This window comes from Eriocheir sinensis, chromosome 34 (genome assembly GCF_024679095.1).
Source record: "Eriocheir sinensis breed Jianghai 21 chromosome 34, ASM2467909v1, whole genome shotgun sequence".
Classification (NCBI taxonomy): domain Eukaryota; kingdom Metazoa; phylum Arthropoda; class Malacostraca; order Decapoda; family Varunidae; genus Eriocheir; species Eriocheir sinensis.
This window is the reverse complement of record NC_066542.1, coordinates 2,780,845-2,805,228: the sequence shown is the minus strand read 5'-3', so window position 1 is coordinate 2,805,228 and position 24,384 is coordinate 2,780,845. Positions and strand designations below refer to the sequence as shown.

Here is a 24,384-nt window from a genome sequence, read left to right as displayed (position 1 = left end):
TAAAATTTGCATTAGAATATTTTATTTCTCCCTAAATTTTGTCATCTGTCATCCCTCTCGTGCCGGATCGCAGGGAGGGTGTGAGTTGAGGAGTGTGGTGGAGCCAATCCCTACCCCGACAACAGCGGGGAAGGGCACGCAACCTGTTCGTTTGTACTCCAGCCAAATAAAGGTCTTTAGAAATGACGTACAAACGCAAGTTCAGTACTAAGAGAGCCATCAACATGAAGAAGGCTTATTGAACAAGATGGAGCGGCCAAGACCAGGAAGGGAGCAGTTTCGGAGCTTATGAAGCGAGTCGTGATCCTGCCACGCTCACCCGCCCTTCATCATCACCACCACCTGCTCCACCACCAGCTGATTCGCCACTCCCTACACCGAGCACCTCATCACGCCCTTCTCCACCACCACCTGCTTCATCACCACCTACTCCACCACCACCTACATCACCACCAGCTGCAGAATCATTGCCACATGAAACATCACTGCAGCTCCAACAACAAATTCTGCACAGAGGTGTTCAGTTGAACCCTCCTCCTTCTGATACAAGCGAAACTTTCATCACCGTGTCGCTTTCCCAGCTACAGACACTCATCGCGAGACAGAAGTGCCCAGTACGGTCGTGCAGGAATACCTTGACCGTGACCTCTTCTACAGTGAGGAAGGTGGCGTCTTCTGATACCCTCACCTACGAGTGAGTAATACTTTTTTATAAAGTGGGACCAGATGCCTTAGCATTCTCCTGTAAGTCAACAAGGTATACACAATCATATGTGAAAATTTCATGCCAATCAGTTAAATATAAATGGCAAGACATGGATAGAATGGAAAAAAAATCTGTAAGAGCCAATATCTCTGAAATTAGTTTTTTACACTTCAAAAAATTTCACAAAATCAGAAAAAAGTCTGTCCGACTTTTGTTTGGTACCAACTGAAACTACAACTAAAGGGCAATTTCTTGTATTTATGAAATTTCAAAAGTGTAAAAAGAAAACGGGACACAGAGTAGAGAAAATTGTAAGTGAAAAAAAATTGCAATTTTTTTTGCTCGAAGACAAAACAACATATCACAATTTTAATAATACAAAATATAGATATGTAAACAAAGTTTCTATGATTTCTTTTTTCACAGCGATTAACTGAAAAATAAAGTCTGTGAAACAAAAAAAAGAAAATTAACCTTTAATTGAGTCTCCCCTATACTTCACCCGAATTTCATGAAATTCACAGAATGTCATATATTTATAGAAACAAATAACATACTAAGATTTCAAAGCTATTGGACGTACCATATGGGCAGGAGGACCCCCCCTTAGTCGCCCCCCTTAAACAGTTGAGGAAATTTACCATTAGGTAAATATATATATATATATATATATATATATATATATATATATATATATATATATATATATATATATATATATATATATTTATATATATATATATATATATATATATATATATATATATATATATATATATATATCTTGGTGAAGGTGAGTAGGGAAAATCAAGGGTCAAATCAGAAGTTTATTCCTGACTAGTTTCACTTGGTACAGCTTTTTCAGAGGAATGAATACACCAGTGAAAGCATGCTATATTCATACACAAATACAAATCCCTAATTGGTAACTTCCTAGGCTTCTTCCTCGGTGGTCAGGTCGGGTCATGTGGACCTCGCTTGGGTGAGTGAGGTCTAGGGTGTGGTGGTAGCCGTTGGTGGTCCGCCCCTTTAATCGCCTGCCTTGCCGTGACTGCCGCTGTGATCCTTGCCCATTTTATATCACCTGTTCTCTGGTTAATATTTTCATTCACTGATATATGTAGCGCTTCCAGTACCTTCCTCCGTAGTTTGCTTAGTCCTTTCTCCAAAATCACCGCCCCTTCCCAATTAGGTAAATGCCCCCTCTCGTCAATATGGTTCACTAGTGCGCTCGTGTGACGGTGGTGACGTACGTCTGCTTTATGTTCTCTTATCCTTTTGCCCAGGCCTCTGTATGTCTCGCCATAGTATGCACTGTCGCAACCATTACAAGGTATTCTGTACACAACACTATCTTCATTATCACGGTCATCCCTCTTAGATGTCACTAATTCACCGATCTTTTTCCCACTGTCACACACCACCACAGTGCCTGTTGAACGTAGCGCGGTGGTGAGAGCCCGTGCTAGTTTCGAATCGGGGACCACTATGTAACCGTTTCCTTTCGACTTTTTCTCAGTCTCTCCCCTCTGCATAATGTTCCGTGCTTTCCTTAATGACAGCGCAAGCATACCTTTAGGATAACCTAGTTTGCCAAATGTCCGGTCTCTCTCTCTCTCTCTCTCTCTCTCTCTCTCTCTCTCTCTCTCTCTCTCTCTCTCTCTCTCTCTCTCTCTCTCTCTCTCTCTCGCGAGAGAGAGAGAGAGAGAGAGAGAGAGAGAGAGAGAGAGAGAGAGAGAGAGAGAGAGAGAGAGAGAGAGAGAGAGAGAGAGAGAGAGAGAATGGGCGGGCGATGAGACAGAGAGTGGAGGGCGGCAGGGCGCCCGCCAGTGTACCTGAGGGCCGGATGGGAGGTAGACGTTCTCAGAGCTTTCCCTCCGGGTCGGTGCAGCGCAGCGGCAACCTTCAGTCTCCTCAGCCCCGGGCCGCCAGGGCCAGGCACCGCGCGCCCGCTGCCAGTCTGCCGTCGCCACTCCTTGCGGGCTAGTGTGCTGCCTCCTTCCCCCGCCCGTGTGTGCTACTCGTGACTCCGTTAACTGGTCAATGAAAATAACAAAGGAAAAAGTGATGCATGAAATATTTTGAAGCTGACGCGACAAGCTTAGAAAATAGATACAAATGTGGAGGAAAGAAGCTGAAAGTTAGGAGTGAGGAAAAATGGAACTTACAAACGTGTCAATCAAAATCTTGTAAAGAAGTCTACTCTTCTGAGGCCAGAGAAAGTGAAAGTAAACAGACAAAGTTTGAGCTATGAAATTGGTGTCGTAGGTCGTGATGGCAAATATTTTCAAATGCGAAACGTGAACAGCTGCAACATGAAGACGCGGGGTCTGGGGGTCGAAGGAAAGTGTCAAGGATCAATATTAACGCCAGAAAACGTGATGCCGCGCTAATGAGCTGTGTTATAGATTTCCTGAATTCTGAAAGAATTTCGAGAGTTCCTCCGCTTCAGAAATCAATAAAAATGGGACGAATGTACCGTATTGTTAAGGTGAATGTAATTATTGATTCAGTGAAGATTTTCAAACTTTCTTCAACATTAAAGCCCAGTGTCAAGCTCATCATGGAGAGAGGCGAAAAGTGAATCACAGTGACCTGGCCAAGGTGTCACGACAGGATGGATTGCCGCAGCTTGGTCATGACCTCGCTCTTCTGGGCCACCGCAACGGCCGCGTCGAAACAGCCGGGTAAGTGTAAGTTTATCATGAAGGCGGCTGCATGTTGTCTTCATGTTGTGGTCTTCCTGTGGCCCGGCGGTGGTGCAGCCCCTCACCCCTGCACCGCCCGCCAACACAACCCGCCGTGTCCGCCCTGGCCTGGCCTGCACCTTTCCTTCCCCTGTCACCGTTACTCACGCGCCATCCTCCGACACGTGTCATTCAGCCCAAAGTGAATATGATAACTCAATTTTCAGATATCCAATAAATTTACAACATAAAACATTTCAAACAAAATACATGGCGAAAATATGAGTAAAGAAAAATAGTTATAGTAAAAGTACATTGCACAGATGGTTGGATCTATTCAGTATACAACTAAAAAATTTCTGAAAATTAAAGCTACATCAAGGTACACACACACACACACACACACACACACACACACACACACACACGCGCACGCACGCACGCACGCAAGCAAGCACGCACGCACGCACGCACGCACACACAACGTGAACAACAGGATTTAATACATATCAAATCTTTGGGAAACTCGACACCTTTGTTCTTCATGTAGGCGTATGCCATGTTTAAGCGGTAAAGGAGACTATCGGTGCTAGGTCTGAACTCGGTAATGCGAACTGGAGCGGGACATAAAAGGGGTTGAAAGTTGCCGGGAATGGGCTGGTGACAGTAGGAGACTGTGGATAGTGGAAGGAAGATGTGGACAGGTGAGAGGAAGGTGACGGGAACTCCCGAGGAAAAGTAGACAGGAAAAGTGAAGATGGAGAACATGAGCTAAGCAGTGGCAACAAGTCAGAGGGATGGGATATTGGGATAATATGTATGATATGTGTGAGAATAACTTAGCGTTTTGAATTAACAGGAACTACCGCCTTGCAATCATGGAAGTGAAACTACCATGGATACACCAGCACTCCTATCTCAAGCTAAGACATATAGATTGGCCAACCCCTGTCTGTTACTTAGCCGTGGATTCCGGAGGTCCGGGAGAAAGATATAGAGGTATCAGTAGAATCTAGATGGTGGCAGAAAAGCTCGGTTTGGTCTACGGTCCAAACGTGGAGAAATGATCAGGTGCTGGGTCAGGCATGGTCTGGCAATCTGACGCTTAATTAACAGCCCTTATTCTTTGATGTATTTCTCAAATTATGAGAATTTAACAGTACGAGTGAAGATGATCTTGCTATGAAGTCTAGTGTATCAGAGAGCCAGGCGCTGGATATTCTAACCTTTCAGGTTAACCAGCGTTGCCACGTCAGCAGACGTCACGTCATCAATTGAACCCGATGACGTTCGAAACACTCTTCACACCCCGTTTAATTATTTTGTGGTATTAAACTACTACCACTTTTTTCCTAATTCTAATTGAATTACATTAGATTAATAATGATAAAAAGTACAATATGTACAGACATAATAATTTCCAATATGAGTAGGCGACGTGGTAATAAAGAAAAAAAGGAAACAGAAGGGCAAACAAAATAAAGACGATTAAAGATAACACGGGTGAAGAGTTCATGGGAATAACAGATATGGATGAAGACATAGGAATGAGATGAGGGAAAGGGGTGATGAGCCAGGTGACAAGAGATAAGAAAAAGGGTAGGAATATACACGTGAATAGATGGAGAACAAGGAAGGCACAGTCAATAGGAGCAAGGAAGGAGGAGAGACAAGGATAAGGTGGGAAAAAAGGTGTATTGCTGATGTCACGAGAGAGGAAAGGGGAGAACGCAACAAAGGTGAAGAACATGGGAGAAGAAGTTAGGGCAACAGATGATGATAAGAAGCAGGGGTGAAGTGAGGGAAAGGGGTGAGCAAGTGACAGGGGATAGGGAGGGAGGAGTAAAGGCAATGCTCATTCTTGTGGACAAAGATGCCAAAGGTGAATGAGTGAAGAGGCGAGGGAAAGGAGGTATATGGGGAGGTGACTGAGAAGGGAGAGACGACAAAACTCGCCACCAAAATCCAGTTAATAAATAAATTAATAGTGTCTGACAATTAAGAGTGAAAATAACTCTTATGGTCGCTGCGCCTCGCCATTCGGGTTTAGGAGCGACAGCTGGCTTCGGGCTGACGGATTTCCGGTGCGAGTTCTGACATGAAAATTTTGGACCGAGTGCTAAACCTATTTATTAAATAGACAATGAAATGAATAAGTGAATACTGAAATATTTGTATTACGGTGTTTACAAAGCGTTCGTGTTTTCGCATTATTAAGAAAATACGATCAATTATTTTATGAACCATACATGATTTGTGTAGGGGTGTTGTGCACAAAAACAAACAGGACGCTTATGTACACGATATGTGCGTGTGGATATAATAACACACACACACACACACACACACACACACACACACATTCCTCTATTTGAATAAGAAGAAAACAATCTACGAGAATCAAGATTTCAAAATAAAGATACTAAAAAATTGAAAAGTAATGATAAAATAGAGGTGTGAAAACAAGATGAAAAGAAATATAGAATCGATATGACGGCAGGTGGACGACCTAGGTACGCAACAGAGGAGGAGGAGGAGGAATACATAGGAATACTTCGGAAGAACAGACTCCAGAAGACCTGGCGATCTAGGGCGAGGGTATGTCTGCTACCGCTACTGCTAGCAATTTACAGGCGGTAGGACAGAAGAGAATAGATGAAGGCTCATCCTCACCCACCTCTCCCTCCGGCAACGTGGCGGCAGGATATAGTTAGAAGAGAACACCATGCGTCTTTTAGGAAGAAAGGGACATGGAAAGTTTGCAGGAAAGAGATAAGAGGAAATTACTACCCTGGACTCGCGATACTCTTGACCTAAGCTGTGGGGGTGAATTTTTATGACATTAAGTCTTCAGGTTTTAGCCGTGCTGCTTTGTGTCTGAAACATACGGAGAGAGTCAGTAAAATCCTATATCCCTGAAGTACTTATCTAGTGAAGACTTAAAACTATTGATACTCCTCGAACTAACTACTAAGGGCGGAAGTCTATTCCAGTGATCGATGCCAAAGTGTTACATCTGTGTCCTTTTGACTTCATACCGTTCATGATCTTTTTAGTAGAATAAGTCACCTCGGTGAGCATGTCTTCTTGAATCAACCACACTGGCTTGGAAAAGTAAAGAAATCTGTCAGATGGAGTTACATTCACCAAAAAGCTTTTATCAATAACATTTCTAATGTAAGACGATGAAAATTTCAACGATATAAATGATTTTGCCAACAATGTGACATAAATGTTGTATGAGTGTTCTGAGTTAAGCCAAGGCCAAGTTGTTTGTAGGCAATGTACGGACGGCCACAGGACGATGGGACAGGTTACTGCATGACCGAGATGATGTAAGGGAATGGCAGGCCATTGACTGGAAGGGAAAGTTTCAAGATGGCAGTACTGCACATACTACTCCCACTGATGATGAATTTATTATTTTTTTATGAGGGTATGCTTTGTCCGGATTTACATGAAGAGGTTGATGAGGATTTTGATTTCCATCCCTACATTCCAGTTTTGGATGACAATATTACTACTGAATCCAGATAAGGCGTGTGGGCCTGATGGAATCTCACCTGGTGTTTCCAAGTTACTCCCTGTGAATTAGATTGTAATTCTCACTGCAGTATTTAATTATGTTTTTACATGTGCTAGTTATCCGGTGAGCTGGACCACAGCAAAGTTGTTCACCATCTATAAAAAAAAAAGATAACTGGCTGGTGGTAGGAAATTACCGTGGGATTTCTGTGTTAAATAGTATTACCAAGCTGTATGACATGGATGGTGTTGTGTGGAAGGCTACAGAGGTGGTTTGTACCGTATAGAGAAAAAGCAGGGGCTCAGAAGGGATGTGGATGCATAGCGCATATTGTAACTTTACGCCTTTTAACCGACTGTGCAAAGAAAAAGAAAAAACACTTTGTGTGTGACCATTGTAGACTTTGCTCAGGCAGAATGAACTAAACATTGTATGACTGCATGGGTTGAGAAATGGCAGATGGAATTCAGTGTAGGGAAGAGCAATATTCTGAGTGTAGGTAGGAACAACCCCTCACATAACTATTGCTTAAATGGCACCCCCATAAGCAGATCTGGGTGAGAGAGGGATTTAGGGGTGTTAGTGAGCTCTCATCACCGTCCAAGGGCACAATGCATTTAAGCTAGAAATCGAGCATGGATGAAGGGCTTTAATAAGGGGGATATTAATAAGGTTCTGATGGTAAGAGAACCGGGTAGGCCACGTAGTAATGGGTTTAAACTGGATAAATTCAGATTCAACAGGGACATAGGCAAAAATTGATTTACTAACAGAGTGGTAGATGAGTGGAACAGGCTGGGCAGTCATGTGGTGAGTGCCAATACAGTTGTAACATTAAAAGATCGATTAGATAAACTCATGGACAGTGATATTAGGTGGGGCTAGATTCACAGGGGGTTAGGCTCACAGGAGCTGCCTTGTATGAGCCTACCGGCCTCTTGCAGACTCCTACGTTCTTATGTTCTTATATGACTTGATACCCAGACAAATTTTGTTAAAGTTTTACGGAGGCTGGGTTGTGGAGGCGTGATGCTGCTGGCTTCACTGGTTGCCTTCCACCATGTTACTGACAGCATACTGGGCACTGTGGGTGTATCAGTTATAATCGGTGTACGCCAAAGGTCACCCACTTCTTGCCTTCTATTTTTTTTTTTACGTTGTTGCCTATTGCGCCGGTAGGCATCTTCCCGGTGGGGCCTGATGGTCGGCCCAAGGCTTCTTCCAGGTGGGGCCTGATGGTCGGCCCAAGGCTTCTTCCAGGTGGGGCCTGATGGTCGGCCCAGCCCGTTCTGGCACAGGCGAGTGTTTATAGTGGCGCCATCTTGCATTGGCTCATGCTGCCCCCCGGAACTCGTTCTTGATTCGCTTGGACGGCTTCCTCTAGAGTCCGGGTTGATGGGTGGTCTTCAGGACAGCATGTGGGTAGTTTTAAGCCACTCGGCGGTGACTGAAAAATCCGAGTGGTAGCGTGAGGATTCGAACCCGCGTCGTCCATCACGCGGCGAATGTGGGTCCAGTACGCTACCAGTTCGGCCACCGCCTACCCAAACTGTATATACTGTATGTCAATGACCTTATAACGCTTATCAAGGAGAGCTGTAGATCGGATGGATTTCTGTCATGGCTGCACTCTTAGCCACTTCTAGAACAAATATGTTCAGCAAATTAGAGCTCCTAAAACAGTTTTGTGACAATTATGGAATAAAAATCAACTCATCAAAAACAAAATTCTTTGTCATTTACGGCGACTTGAGAGATAGCGAGCTACTGAGGGTGGATGGGCTGGTGGTGGAGTCTTGCAGCCAGTATACATATCTAGGCTCCCCATTTATAAGTGATGGGTCTGGTCCTTCTGCAGTCGAGTGTCATGCTAGTACCAAGGTGGCACATGTTAACAAATCTGTTTCCTTTTTAAAGAAAAATAATGATATCCCATTCGTAGCTAAAAAGCGAATCTTTGACGCTGCATTCGTGTCGGCAATCTTATATGGATGAGAGTCATGGCTAAATGCAGATCTGGGGCCAGTGACAAAGCTGTGGAGTAAGGGAAGATCACAGGATAGCTTTCAGCTTTTTCCTCCTGTCAGCACACTGGCTAGCGGTGGAGCAGGAAGGGGTGTGGTCGCCTGCCCCTGAAGGAGCGATGGTGCCCATGTGGACAGGTACAGACAGAGGCTCATGTCATGGAACAGTGTCCTTCCTCACAACATATTCGTGACCCACATGGATTTACTACCATTGATGATTTATTCAGAGGCACGTTTGATAATGCTACTGGGTGTGTGAAATCCTAAAGCTGCATTCTTGAAACTAGTTTTCTCTTATTTCTTGTAAATTATGTGTGTGCCCAATTACGTATCGGTGTAATGTTGAATTATTGTATGTCTATATATTTTAACGTTCACATTACATCATGTGGGAGCTAGACTTTGTTTTTGGTAACACAAATTTTTTCTGTTGTAGTTTAAGAATTTTGTGATGAGGCATTAAGTTGGACCCCAAACAAGATGTTTTCATATATTTGATGTATACGTATATGTTACTGTTGTGGTAAAAAAAAAAATCTGAATCTGTATCTGAATCTTGCCTCTGCTGCTCGTGTGTAACATTGCTCAGTTGTGTGGCCCCGCCTCAAGCAGTACTCGCACACGGCCAGGCGTGTACAGCTGGCGTCCTCAATGTGTCCCCGTTTACCACGTAAGTCGCACACAGTAATAGTACAGAGGCTGGGGGTGCATGACAACGCAGTAGACACTTTCTACAGTGTGGTGGGTTGGGCGTTCCTCTCCCATGCCAGTTAATAATGTTGTTGTTATTGTTAATATCGCCGGCGTTGCTGAGGTTGGTGTTAATGCCTCTCTGCTGTCGGTGTGATATATATATATATATATATATATATATATATATATATATATATATATATATATATATATAATATATATATATATATATATATATATATATATATATATATATCAATGTCATGATTTCATTATTCAGGGAGTGGCCCGTGGAAAAATACCGCGGAAGACCCTGTTCGGGCGCCATTTTATGTGGGGTCTTTGAGAGGTCTGGACTTCCTAAAATCCCGTAAATTCTCAGCAATAAAAAATATAAAATAAAATATCTGAAAATTGAGGTCTCAGACTCACAGCCCCTCTAGTCCTTATTATTATTTAAATATCTGACCAGTCACATCTCTCATAGGGTAAGCAAAAGCCAGATAAAACCTGCTCTTAAGTTTATTGAAAGCAACAAAGAAACTCGCTGGAAATTAAGAATAATTAATTAGTTCCAGGCACACAGCAACCTAGCTAGCTATCTCAAAACATCCTATGCAAAATATGTACTTAGCTGTAGGTGGGGAGAAAGCCAAACCACACCTTGTCTTCCTCGTGAGTCTGGAGCCCTGGAGTCCTTCAATCCTCTCTGCGACACACCGAGCCCTCCTTACCTTCCAACGGCTCCCCGCGCTAGTAGTACACAGTCACTCTGGACTTGTGGATACTACAAAGCAGGAAAACCACCACGATAAACACGTGGCACGGAAGGCTGGTAAGGGACGTCTGCTCGCGGTCGAGTCTGGGCGGAAGATGGCTTGGAAGATGGCTTCGTGGCCCACACTGCTCCGCTTCCCGGCCGCGGTCAAGATGCCAGCTCTCGCCGTACTGACATCTCGTTTTCTGTGCAACACTTACGGTAAAAAGCCCTACGGCTATGGATTGTTATTTATTAATAACCTAACACATGCACTAGGTAAACAGTGGTTCATGCATCCGACACATAGCTCAGCTTTGGCAGTAATAACGAAATGATTGATTTCAGAAGTCCAGACCTTTCAAAAACCCCACAATCAAGCACTAAATTATCCCAAGTTAATATTTCAAAAATGCTCATGCATGAAAAGATTACAACTATCCTGCTGATGTACCAACTAGAGAACCCATTGAAACTTTTTCCAGAACTTAAGTGGCTTTGGCTGCGTTTCGTTAACTGCCTAAGACTTGTTCTGAATAGGTTTGATCCACGAAAACAGTCAATTAGAAGCGTTCTGGCCCCCAAAATTGCCAGTGATCGCTAGCTACTTTTACTAAAACTGAGCCAACTCCTGTTGAAGGGATGAGGACTCGCACACTTTAAAATCTCTCACGTGATAAATCATGATGCACTGTGCCTATAGTCTACAAGACATTGATCCCAAGTCTTTATGCTAACATTTTTCATGGGAAGTGGTGAGAAACACTCTACCATTCAGTTATTACAAGCTAAATACTCACACATTAGCTTACACCATTCTCGCATTTTTTTTCTAATCTCCTGACGCATGTATAGCTAGAACCATTTTTCTAATAGATTCCACGAAGACTTATGTTTAATCTGGAAAGTACCGAGCAGAATCTAGTCAGTAGAACTCGTGGTAAAGAGATATTTAAAAGGCCGAAACCCGCACAATACCGAAAGGAGCCGCCGAGAGGTCGAACTCACTATCACCAAGACTTACCAACACAAAGGGCTGTAGCTGTCTAGGACACTGGGGAGAAAGAAACAATGGAACACCTAATTGTAGAATGTAGCAACTATGAGAGGAAAAGAGGGGAGTTAGTACCAGAAGAAGTGATGGTGATGAGCCGATGAAAAGCGATACAGGTCAAACGAAGAAGAAGAAGAAGGTTTGTTTTGGTTTAGAATGCCAAGTCGTATAAAACTTCCTCCAAGGTATAAATACATAATGAACAAGTAAAGCCTGTGTTCGTGATTTATTAATTGCTTTAGTGTATCAAGTGCCTAAAACTGATAGTACAGAAGTTTTTTGTAGACCATAAAACAACGAACAACAGGTCTTAAATTCTACAGCGGTGCAACCGAAGATTCATAATTTGATTTACCATAATACCGCTAGTGAGTCAAAGATTATTGAAGAAAAATGTTCTTAATATTCATAACTTTGTTTTGAATTACATTGGGATAAGCAAAATTTTTTATTTATTGTGGACCCACTTTTCTGTACCAAATTATGCTTTCCAGATAATCTGGCATTTTTTTTCGAGGGCCAGAACGCCTCGAATTATACGTTGTAAGACATTTACAAAACTACATTAACCTGGGTTACTTAATTGCATACCAACTCTACCGAATGGAATGTTTCTTATTGGAAATGAGTGCCACCACTTCAAGAAACAGTTCCCCTCACCCGATCCATCTTGTCGAAGATTTATGAGACTGCTAAATCGACAACGAAATCTCGTTTACTCAAAGCTAATACTTCTCTGCACACAATAAAAATCTAATCTACCGAGCTTTGCTAATATTAGCTCTGAAGAAAAGCAGGTGCTAAACACGCTTACTTTTTTGTAACAATTACTGCAGTCAGCTATACAAAATAAAATAATATCTGCAGTAATTTTGAAATATTTAAATTTAAATTCCTTTAGCGAAAAGGGATTTTAACAAGGGATCAAATAGCTCGATCCTCCTGTACCAGCTCGTGACTGTGCAGTCCTCGGCTGCCTCAAGTTAAGGAGTCCATCTTTGGGAAGGAACCATTTGTGGAGGAGTAAATTTATATGAAAATTTTATTGCTCTCCGCTTCTCGTAATATACTGTGTAGCTGCCAAGATTACCGTGAAAAATTTGGAATTGGACTTCGAAGTTTATGCACAAGGAATGCTGTAACAACAGTAATATAATAATAATAATAATAATAATAATAATAATAATAATAATAATAATAATAATAATAATAATAATAATAATGACATTAAGAATGATATTGATAATAACTATAAAAATAACAATAACAATAATAATAATAATAATAATAATAATAATAATAATAATAATAATAATAATAATAATAATAATAATGATAATAATGACATTAAGAATGATAATGATAATAACAATAATAATAATGATAATAATAATAATAATAATAATAATAATAATAATAATAATAATAATGATAATGATAATAATAATAATAATAATAATAATAATAATAATAATAATAATAATTGTAATGAAAATATAAGCGAAAATGAAACATATCAAGGCCGGAAAGGCAGCCAAAGCAACAAAAACGAAAAACAAAAATAGAAAAGTATTCCAGAGAAGTGCATCAGAACATTACTGTTGAAAACATTTATAATTAATTACAATAGGGGTAGAGATGAAAATGAAATACAGGTGATATACTTGCAGGGATAAAGGGAGAGAGAAGAGTGAAAGCTCTATGCAGGTAAGGAAAGATCGGATGAAGGAGGAAAAGGGAAGGATAAGAAGAGGAGGAAAACTATATGTAGGTGAAAAAGCAGGGGAGTAAATTCTGTGTATGTGGGCAAAAGAAGGAAGAAAAAGTAAGAATTCCGTAGGTAGGGAGGAAAAGAGAAGGGGAAGGGTAGTGATATGTCTGGCCTGGCTAACTGGGGAGGTAAAGCAGAAGGGAGAAAGCTGTGTGAAGGAGAAATAGTAAGAAAAATGAAGGCATCAAATATATATAGACGAAAAGTGGGAGGGAAGTGAGAGTTAGTTTATCTACATGTATATATGAGTTAACGTAAAGAAAGAATACCAAGGAAATATGTAGGTAGGCATGAAAGGAAGAAGGAAAAGAAACTGGGAAAATATGTTTATACCGGCGGAGGAAGAGGAGGAAATCTGTATTAAGAGGAAATGGTTGGCAGAGCAGAAGGGGGAATCCCCATCCATGTTAGACATTAGGAGGCTCTCTTACAAGATCTCAAGCTTCGTAACAGTTATCCTACAGTGGTATTCTCGGCAGCGGTGGCGATGCATGTAATATGATAACTGATAATCCCAAAGCTACAGGGGCACGATACGATCTCTTACGGAAAGCTGTGCAACAAGTCAGTCTCTCTCTCTCTCTCTCTCTCTCTCTCTCTCTGATACACACAAACACGCACATATACACGCACATGCACAAACACACACACATACACACACACACCTACACACACACACACACACACACACACACACACACACACACACACACGCACACACGCACGCATGCACGCACGCACGCACGCACGCACACAAGCACGCACACACACACACTACAACGGTCAGTCGGTGCACCAAGTCGTACAAATATAATGGCGCTCGTTTCGGGTTTCCACTAACAGCTCCGAGGCAGCATCGTTACCGGCAGAAATGTGCGGGCTGGAGGACAAGGTCACTCCTTTACCCCGGACAGCGCCACTCCAGCGATGGGTTGTACGTGTAGCAGTAATAGTAACACTGCTGTTTACGTATAATGATGATCGACAGGGAACTATTCACGGCAGCCATTACCGAGAGGTGTGGCAAGGTTTGAGGTCACTGTCATCACCGCCACTATAATTATGCACCCTTACCACTGTGCAGGAATACTTCCAATAGCACCATTATTTCTATCACCATGGCTTCCGGCCATTAACCCCTAAATCGACTATTATAGCACTTTTGGTTATTTTTTTCTTCTTTGGTGTTTTAATAAATGCAAAACGTCAGGATCGTATCGTCGCGATTCTTTAAATGCCAACTAAACAGATTCATCCAAATAATTTATCATCACACTGATAGCAACAGAGCCCCTTCAAATGGTAACTTTGCCTCTATACACAGAGATTTAGCAGAAACTGCCATACTAATTGTTCTTCTGTTTACAACTGGGGGGAAAATACTTAACATAAGAGAGCTTGTTGCGGAGAGGGAGTCCTGTATTCATGCACGCTGGAAAATGTGTGGCCGCGCTCCAGCCCGGCCAGTGGCCGCCTGTGACTCACCCAGCGAGCAGAGAGTTGGCCTGAACTTCCCCGCGCCCTTCCATTACCAGACGAAGTCTACTCATCATGACCACGCTTTGCTCAAAACTTTTCGTGGTTCCAGAGGCGACAGACAAACGAGCTAGGCCTCTGGAGGGTAGACAGGAGAGGGCTGTAAACACAGACTTGTGATGCAGGCAGAGTGGTGTTCTTGAGCACGAGTGGTTTGTTGGGACCCGTCTCCGCCTGCTACAACTGCTCGGCCCTCCCTCCGTACATGCTATTATGCCATTTTTGCCTTCTGATGAAGAGACTCGACGAGCAGCCTGGCCGACATTACGAGTTGCTCAGATGCCGGTTATATTTTCTTATTTCTTGTTCTTGTATTTCACCTTGTAGCAAGAAAAAAAAAAAAAACGTTGTCGTTGTCGTCGTAGTAGTTGTAGTAGTAACATTATTGATAATATTAATAAAATTATTATTTTTATCATTATTATTATTATTATTATTATTATTATTATTATTATTATTATTATTATTATTATTATTATTATTATTATTATTATTATTATTATTATTACTATTATTATTAGTTTTGGTTGTAATAAATGTAGTAAAATAATAATGACACTGGTAATAATAGCAATAATAACAATAACTGAAATAATACGCCCCTGAAACAAACAGCGTCTCATTGCCTGGGTGCACAAGAGTGCCTTTATAAGGCAGTAACTCGTACTGGGTCAATGCACTTCTCACCCTTCCAGCTGCGGCTATTTCTCCCCGCCCACCCTCCTGCCCTCTCCCTTCGCTCACTATACCCGGTGCTACTAAATATTAACACCCCTCTTACGGTGTTTCACAATCTTCCCCAACCACAACAACCTCTGTGCCCGCCCCCTCCACAGCCATGCACACACACGCCTCTGGCACTTGACGCTTCTCCTCGCCAGTCCACACCTTTCTTGCATGCATTATTTTTCCATCACTACAATTATAACATCGGCAAAAAAGATGGAAGATACAGTTCCCATTTGTCTATAAACTGTATTTTAGGTTCCCGTCTCAGCGCAGCCGTGATGTCTCATGTTACTTCTTCACTGCGTCCCAGATGGAAGGAGCCACGCTGGTTCCTTGTGGGAGGTCTGACTATGGCGCCTCATTCGTTCACCCACCGATTCCTGCCTACACGAGGGGGCAGGAGGGGAGTTCGCTTCCTCGTGACCCGCCCCAATGTGTTCCTCGGCCGGTATTTACTTACTGGAGCCTCGCTATAGGTCTCGTGCACCACCGACGCGATGATGTTACTTGGCGATGATCAGCCAGACCTCATCTTCTTCCACCCCTTTAATGGGAATCGCCCAGCCGCCCGTGCCGTTGCATCACCGCCACGCGACACACCTCACAAGTCTCTGCCACAAACGCTGCGGCAGGGAAAGTTTCACTAATGGGGTCGTTAGCAGAGCAAGGCTCCGAGGATACCCACGAGATATTGAGATCGCAATGAGGTGAATTTTCTTTATCTTGACTCACTTTTATCATTTCCTTTTCTTCCTCAGATATAAAATAATGATGCTCCGACTTTTCTCCAATGCTAACAGCACCATGGCAGAGGACTGAAGTTATGAAAAGAGAGAGCTCCTTCATGTGTCTCAGCTCAAAGACTGGCTAAATCCCCATTAAATGAGCATTACATTGCCCATTAGGAAGCCAGTAACACTGGCACATGGAGAATGAATCAATCAGTCAATGGGGGCATACGCCGGGGGGCGCGTCGCCTCGCCCACCCTACAACGCCAAGCCCGGGGGTCCCTCCGGGCGATTCTCCATGCAGGCCCCCTACCCAACCCGAGTATCTCCCGGAAGGATTTATCGACTTGCTCAATCCACGAACTCCGTGGGCGCCCCCTTGGCCTCCTCCACTCAGGATTGTCTCTTACAGAGACAACCCGATGAGCAGGTTCAGCTTCAGGGTAGCGTGCCACGCGCCCGTATAGCCGGAGTTGGCGTTGACGGACTATGCAGGTAATATATGTCGAATCAGTTTCACGGAGAAGTCGCCGGTTTGACACAGAGTCATTCGAGCGATTTCCCATGATTCTGCGTAAACATCTATTACCAAAAGCATCAATCCGCTTCTCCAAGTCCCCATTTAGTGTCCATGTCTCACAACCATAGAGTAAGACAGGAAGCACAAGGGACTTGAAGATCCGGATCTTTGTCCTTCGGCACAGGTATCGACAACGCCATATACTCGTGCTGAGCGAGTCCATAACACCGTGGGCCAGGCCAATCCGGCGTAAGAGTTCCAGGAGATCTCAACGTCCTCGCCACACGCATGAACAGACTGTACTGTTTCATTAGCAAGCCTCAAAACACCTGTACCTTGGTCTTGGTCCAGGAGACCTGAAGTCCCAAGGGCTTCGCCTTCTCGTGCAGTGCCTCGAGAGACATCACCAAAACCTCCAGTGACCGCCAGGATTACTGCATCATCGGCAAAAATAAGGTCAGTGACCCTGGTATTGCCAATGGATGCTCCGCAATGACTCTGGTCCACGACTCTGCCCAGTACCCAGTCCATACAAGCGCTGAAAAGCGATGGGGCAAGGACACAGCCGTGCCTCACTCTTGCACTCACGGGAACGCAGCTGTACAAGCCCCCCCCCCCCCCCCACCACCACACACACACACACACACACACACACACACACACACACACACACACACACACACACACACACACACACACACACACACACACACACACACACACACACACACACACACACACACTTCCCTGCACTCTGTCCCCAGAATACAGGCCAGTCAGCTAACCAATAGTCCTCGCAGGAATTCCATGGAGTCGCAGAAGATCAAGAGTGCCTCGCGATGCACTGAGTCAAACGCCTTCTTGAGATCGATATAGGCTGCAAGCATCCCCTGTCGAAACTCACGTCGGCGCTCCACCAGTACAGGAAGCGCTTGGATACGGTCAGTTGTTGACTTATCAGACGTGAACCCAGACTGTTCAAGTTTCTGCTTCTTCAGCAGCTGGTTGCGAATTCGCATCAGCAATAGGTGGGCAAGCCCCTTGTCTGGTATACTGAGCAAGGAGAAACCTTTGACTATTCGCCTTTAGTCCCAGAAACGTGTCCTCATTCTCCCTGAAAGGAATTAATTACCGCTAGTCCGGGCTGACATTCCCCAGAAAGTAACCATTAGGTTTCATTAAAGCAGTGGTTCTTAACCTAGGGGGCACGCCCCCTAGGGGGGCGTCAGTAATTTCCAGGGGGGCGCGAGCCCAAGGGAAAAACAAGGAATTTCTCTGATTTACTTAAGTTTTCTATTCAACAGTCTATTGAAAAAGTAGCAATACTTCTAGATTCGCAGCAGAAGGCAGATCTCCATTACAAGTTCAAGTCTGAAGGCTTGCAACTATATCTAGCTTACCTGGCGGACATCTTCGAAGCGTTGAATGCTCGCAACCTTAAACTACACAGGAAAAACATCAACCTTATCATGCACCACGACACCATTCAAACCTTCATGGCCAAACTCGACCTCTGAAAGTGTCGAATTCAGTAGGGAAATATGGCCAGTTTTAGTATCTTAGATTCTACTCTCAGTCACGTTAACTTTGATTCTGAGTTAAAGTAACAAATAATCACTCATCTAACTGACTTGAAAATAGAATTCATCAGGTACTTCCCAGATATAGACGAGAAGCGTGAAGCCTGGAAATTCATCAGGAACCCATTTCAGTGTGAAGTAGCTCATGTTTCGGATGAAGTGCAAGAGGGGTTTCTTGAGTTAAAGTTCAACTCTACAGCTAAGGAAGACTTCAAAGAACTGGATCTTGAGAAGTTCTGGGTCAAGTAACTTCCTGTTTACTCTCTGATCTCACCTCAGGCTCTTCGGATTCTAACGATGTTCGGATCCACGTATCTTTGTGAAGCTTCATTTTTCAGGCTCGTTGCTGTCAAGACCAAGTACAGAAACAGGCTGAACGTTAAACGGGACTAACGTTGTGCACTCTCTGGTATTCAACCACGCATTCAAGATCTAGTAGCTAAGAAGCAATTTCAAGTATCTCACTAATGACTTGGTAATCCATACTCAATAAAAAGATTAAAAACACATTTAAAAAAAATCTTTAAAATCTGGGAGGAACTTTTGATCATAGATGCAAGGGGGGCGTAGAGGGAAGCACCAACTCCTAGAGCGGGCGTGGTAGTAAAAAGGTTAATTAAGAACCACTGATTATTCTAGAAAGTAAGTAAAGTGCGTTAAGTATGTAAAGTAAGAATGTAAGTCCGTTCTGTCCAAGTCTTATAGCGAGGTTGGCTGTCTTGATGAAGGTCCTTGAAAGTTGTGTTTCCTCAGGTTAAAATCACCCTTGATTTTGATGACGGGGCCTGCAGGTATTGTGTAGTGTTTCTTTTATTATCTGTGTTATTATGGATGAGTCTCATTCACCCCAGTTAAGACTCACCCATAATTTTGATGGTGTGGTGGTCTATAGGTGGCGTGTGTTTTTCATTTGTATCTGTTTTCTGTTGCTATGGATGGGTCTTATTCACTTCTGGTAAGACTCACCCGTAATTTTGATGGTGTTGTGGTTTATAGGTGCTGTGTGTCTTTCGTCTCTCCTTGCTGCCTGTTGTTATGGATGAGCCTTATTCACCCCTGATAAGACTCGTCCATAACTTTGAGTGCGTGAGTCTCCCCTTACGGACGATACAACCTTCATAACAACTTTTTTTCTTTTTCGGCGGGAAAGACTTTACAACAGCCTTCTCTTCTTTTTAATCTTGACAGTCTTTTCAAATCTTTGTTTTCGTTGAAGTCAGAGATAAGTTAAAGTCCTTTTTTGTTCCTAAAATTTGATTCCTTTGTCGATAAAACTAAACGAACGCAAACCTCATATTTTCCTTAATTTTTTTTTTATTCCTAAAACTTGATTCCTTTGTCGATAAAACTAAACGAACGCAAACCTCATATTTTCCTTAATTTTTTTTATTCCTAAAACTTGATTCCTTTGTCGATAAAACTATACCAACGCAAAACCATATTTTCCTTAATTTTTTTTATTCCTAAAACTTGATTCCTTTGTCGATAAAACTAAACGAACGCGAAACCTCATATATTCCTTTTTTATGTTTCCCAAAACTTGATTCCTTTGTCGATAAAACTAAACCAACGCAAAACCATATTTTCCTTTCTTTGTTTCGAAAATGTCGATTCCTTTGTCTATAAAAACACATCGCAATAACTCGTTATCCTTTCTTTGTTCCCAAAAAGTCGAGTCCCTTGTCAATAAAATTAAGCCATCACAACAACTCATTTTCCTTCCTTTAAGGGTAAATCTCCCACCCGACAATTACGTCAGGGTCAGCATCCCACCCCGACAGTTGTCAGGGTCATCATCCCTCTCAGCCACGTCCTTCCATCCCGCCCGTGTAAATAGACACCATACACCGCAACAGACTCGTAACATTGAACCCTCCAGTACCTCTATTACCAAGCTTCAAGATAACCTAAGAGTCCTTAGTTTCAATGCGCGTAGCCTAAGAAACAAATTTGATGAACTGCGATGTCTTGCTCTAACAGAAAACTTTGACGTAATTGCTATAATCGAAACATTTATCGACACCACTAATATTGATTTAAGTTCCGAATACAACATAGATGGCTACAGATTCTTCAACAATGATCGTGTAAACCGCAGAGGGGGTGGTGTCGCCCTTTTTGTCAAAAGCTACTTGCAACCTACTGACAAAACACCAAGAAACAGTAAAGTTGAACATTTGTGCGTGCGAGTAAACATTGCAAAAGTCAATTTAAATATATCTGTCACTTACAGGCCTCCGGGGCAATCACTTGATGGCGATCTTGAAATGTACAGCGTCTTAAGGCAGTCACTTAATAACAGCGACTCACTGATACTAGGAGACTTTAACCTCCCCCATATCGACTGGGCGACACTGTCGGGTACAGAAGGTGAGTCCCATAGAATGATCGAATTTCTAGAGGAAAATTATCTAAGCCAAATGGTTTCTGAACCAGCTCGACAAAATAACATACTTGGCCTTGTTATAGCGACCCAAGATAACCTAGTCAGTAATGTCACGGTAGGAGAACACCTCGGTTCCTGCGATCATAAACTAGTGCGCGTTGACATTAGAGCTCAAACATCGGTGACTGAAAATAAAGTTAAGGTGCCCAATTTCAAAAGAGCCAACTTCGTAGAAATCCGACGAAAACTAATAGACATGCAACTATCAGATGACGGCAATGCAGAGGACGCCTGGCTAAACTTTAAAAATCACTTACTCACTCAGCAGGACACATTTGTCCCCTTGTGCGAGAAGCGAATTAGCACTAATAAAAGTCCACCTTGGTTTAATAGCGAAATTAAACACTCAGTCAAGGAGAGAAAATTGTCTTACAGGTTAAAGAAAGACCAAAGCACGCCCGAAAACATTAGACTTTACAATGATGCAAGGCGACGAGTAAAAAGATTAGTGCATCAGGCAAAGCGTAGATATGAAGAAAATATTGCAGCCAACTGTAAAAATAATCCGAAATCCTTCTTCAGTTACATAAACAACAGAAAGGCGATCAGAAGTGGAATTGGACCTTTAACAAACAGCGACGGTGCACTAGTGACTGACAGCCAACACGTTGCAAACCTATTAAATAATTACTTTTCCTCGGTGTTTAACAATAACAGTCCTCCCACCACCACCAACAACACCAGTACTAATGTAAATCCCGAGCATGCATTGTCTAACTTTGAAATAAAACCCGATGAAGTCCTTAAAGCCCTCAAATCACTTAAAACAAATAAAAGTCCTGGACCTGATAAAGTATATCCAACTCTGCTGAAAGAAACAAAGAGCGAAATACTCTCCTCCCTCACAACCGTATTCAATATGTCCTTGCGACAAGGCATTGTCCCTTCAGATTGGAAAAAGGCTAACGTGACACCGATTTTTAAGAAAGGAGACAAAAAAAGTACCAGGTAATTACAGGCCCATTAGTCTAACTTCGGTTGTAGGTAAGCTACTTGAGGGCATAATTAGAGACAAAATTGTGAGTTACCTTGAAAGCCACTCATTAATTGGGGACTCACAACATGGCTTCCGAAACAAAAGATCCTGCCTATCAAATCTATTAACCTTTTATAACGACCTCTTCACTGTTTATGACGTAACCAAATCACTGGACGTAGTCTATCTTGATTTCAAGAAAGCGTTTGATAAAGTCCCGCATCATAAATTACTTTACAAATTAAAGCAAATAGGTATTGACGGTCAGGTAAACCAATGGATCGCGAATTGGTTGAGCAACAGACAACAAAGAGTAGTGATTGACGGATTTAACTCAGAGTGGGCGCCGGTCACTAGTGGCGTCCCTCAGGGCTCGGTTCTTGGCCCAGTGCTCTTCATTATTTACATCAACGACGTGGATGTTGGACTCAATAACCGCATTAGTAAATTTGCAGACGACACAAAGATTGGTAACTCGGTTCTCACTGACGAAGACAGGCAAAGCCTCCAAGAGGATTTGCACAAAATTTCAGCTTGGTCGGATAGATGGGAGATGCCCTTTAACGTAGACAAGTGCCAGGTCTTTCAAGTTGGAACGAGGAATAAGAAGTTTGATTACGAAATGCGCGGCGTTAAACTCAAAAGCGTACAATGCGTCAAGGACTTGGGGGTCAAAATAGCGTCAAACCTCAAATTCTCACAGCAATGCATCGATGCAGCAAATAAAGCGAACAGAATGTTGGGCTTCATTAAAAGAAACTTTTTATTTAAGAATAAAGATGTAATACTCCCGCTCTACAACAGTTTAGTAATACCCCCATTGGAATATGAGGTACAGTTTTTGTCTCCCCACCAGGCAAAGGATATTGCTAAATTAGGTGTTCAGCGTCGGGCAACGAAAATTATCCCTTCCTTGCGCAACAAATCCTACGAAGAAAGGCTTTCTACCCTTAACATGTTCTCTCTTGAGAAATGTCGCCTCCGAGGAAAACTGATCGAATGTTTTAAAATACTTAATGGTTTCACGAATGTAGACAGATCAACATTGTTTATGATCGATGACACTTTGCGCACGAGGAACAATGGCGTAAAACTCAGATGTAGACAAGTAAATTCAGACTGCACCAAATTTTTCTTCACCAACGTTGTAGTGCGAGAATGGAATAAGCTCCCACCATCAGTGGTCCAGTGTAACACGATTGACTCCTTCAAAAATAAGCTCGACCGTCACTTCCTTCAACTTAATATCAACTAGAGTAGAAATGCAACGTTTTGGAGTCTTCTGATTAATGTAAAATCACTTAGGTTTAAGGACAGACCACCAAGTCTGGACCATGGGGTCTGTGTGGTCTGATTTTCTATGTAAATCTATGTAAATCAATTTAATGAAACGGGCATGAGCAGAAAACCAATATTCTCATCTAAAACAGGCTCTCCAGCGTTGACTATCCCCCCCCCCCCCCCTGGCCCTGCATGGCCCCACCTGGCTGCGCCTAAGCCCGGTGAGCAAACAAGTAATCTCAGGGGCAACATTTGGTGATTTATCGGGGCGGCGCGGCGGGTCGTTGTGGCGGACGCAAATATCCCTGGGCAGGCAAGCCGGGCGGCCTCCCTCAGCCTCCTGATGACCAGCGCCGCCTGCCTCCTCTCTTCCACGCTGTCTTTGTAAATTACATAAAGACGTACTTGGGACTCAGACGGTTGTGTATGGCTGTTGCCTGGGTGTCCCGCGTCTTGGTACTTGTTGTATTCTTCTTCGTGGCTCTTGAAACATTTCCTCTGGTGATCTCGTGGGTCGTAAGAGTTTCTGTGAGCTGGGGAAAAGAAAAAGATACCCAATGCTAAATATGTTTCGTCCTGTGATGCCAAAAAGAAAAAATGGGTAGCTTGAGGGGTTCCCTGAGCAAAGATCAGGAAAGAGAAAAAACTACTCATTTATTGGTCACTTCATCCTCATGTTATACACCATCAGTGCGGAAGTGACGACCAAATCATATGTCACAAGTAGTATTTCTTAGACGCCAAGTAAATAGCCGAATTGTCAGTGCGCGCGCGCGCGCACGCACGCACGCACGCGCACACACACACACACACACACACACACACACACACACACACACACACACACACACACACACACACACACACAGGTACATAAAAAATCTGATAGCATGTGAATCATGAATCGGCAAGGTATTTAAAAAGAAAATAACTCGGACAGATTTAAATATACATCCTTCCGTTAAATGATGAACCAGCCCCAGAGAATGCATAGTAACAAGTGAGGGTAAATGGTCTAGTCTAAAGTGTATTTTTCAGCAGCACAATAAGTTAGATTCTAGTCGCCATACTCAGTTAAAAAGGGAATGGAATTTGAGGCGTAAACGAGTGTGCGTGTGTGTGTGCCCGTGTGTTTGTGTTCATCACGGCCTGACCACGTGCTGTACTCGTCATCGCCAGCAAGTATCCTCCCGGTAAGAGCAGGCTCATTAGTCGATCTCGGGGCGAGAGAGAGACACACACCCAGAAAGAAAGACAGAGACTGTCGGAGGGAAAGACAAAGACAGACATATATACAAACAGACTAACATAAAGCTGTAAAAGACAGATATAAAAGGCATGAGTAAGAGGTAGATGGTGGTTGGAG

General features: G+C 42.9%; 1 protein-coding gene across 1 annotated transcript in view; it reads left to right on the top strand.

The window, feature by feature from the left end:
* The first annotated feature begins 2,512 nt into the window (after nt 1-2,512).
* The window catches only part of LOC127007181 (uncharacterized), a 149,252-nt gene continuing 127,380 nt past the window's right edge, over nt 2,513-24,384 (top strand). Inside the window, exon 1 of the mRNA XM_050877895.1 lies at nt 2,513-3,393. Coding sequence (XP_050733852.1) covers nt 3,324-3,393 — 70 coding nt within the window. The 5' untranslated portion in view covers nt 2,513-3,323. The remainder of the gene's footprint in view (nt 3,394-24,384) is intronic.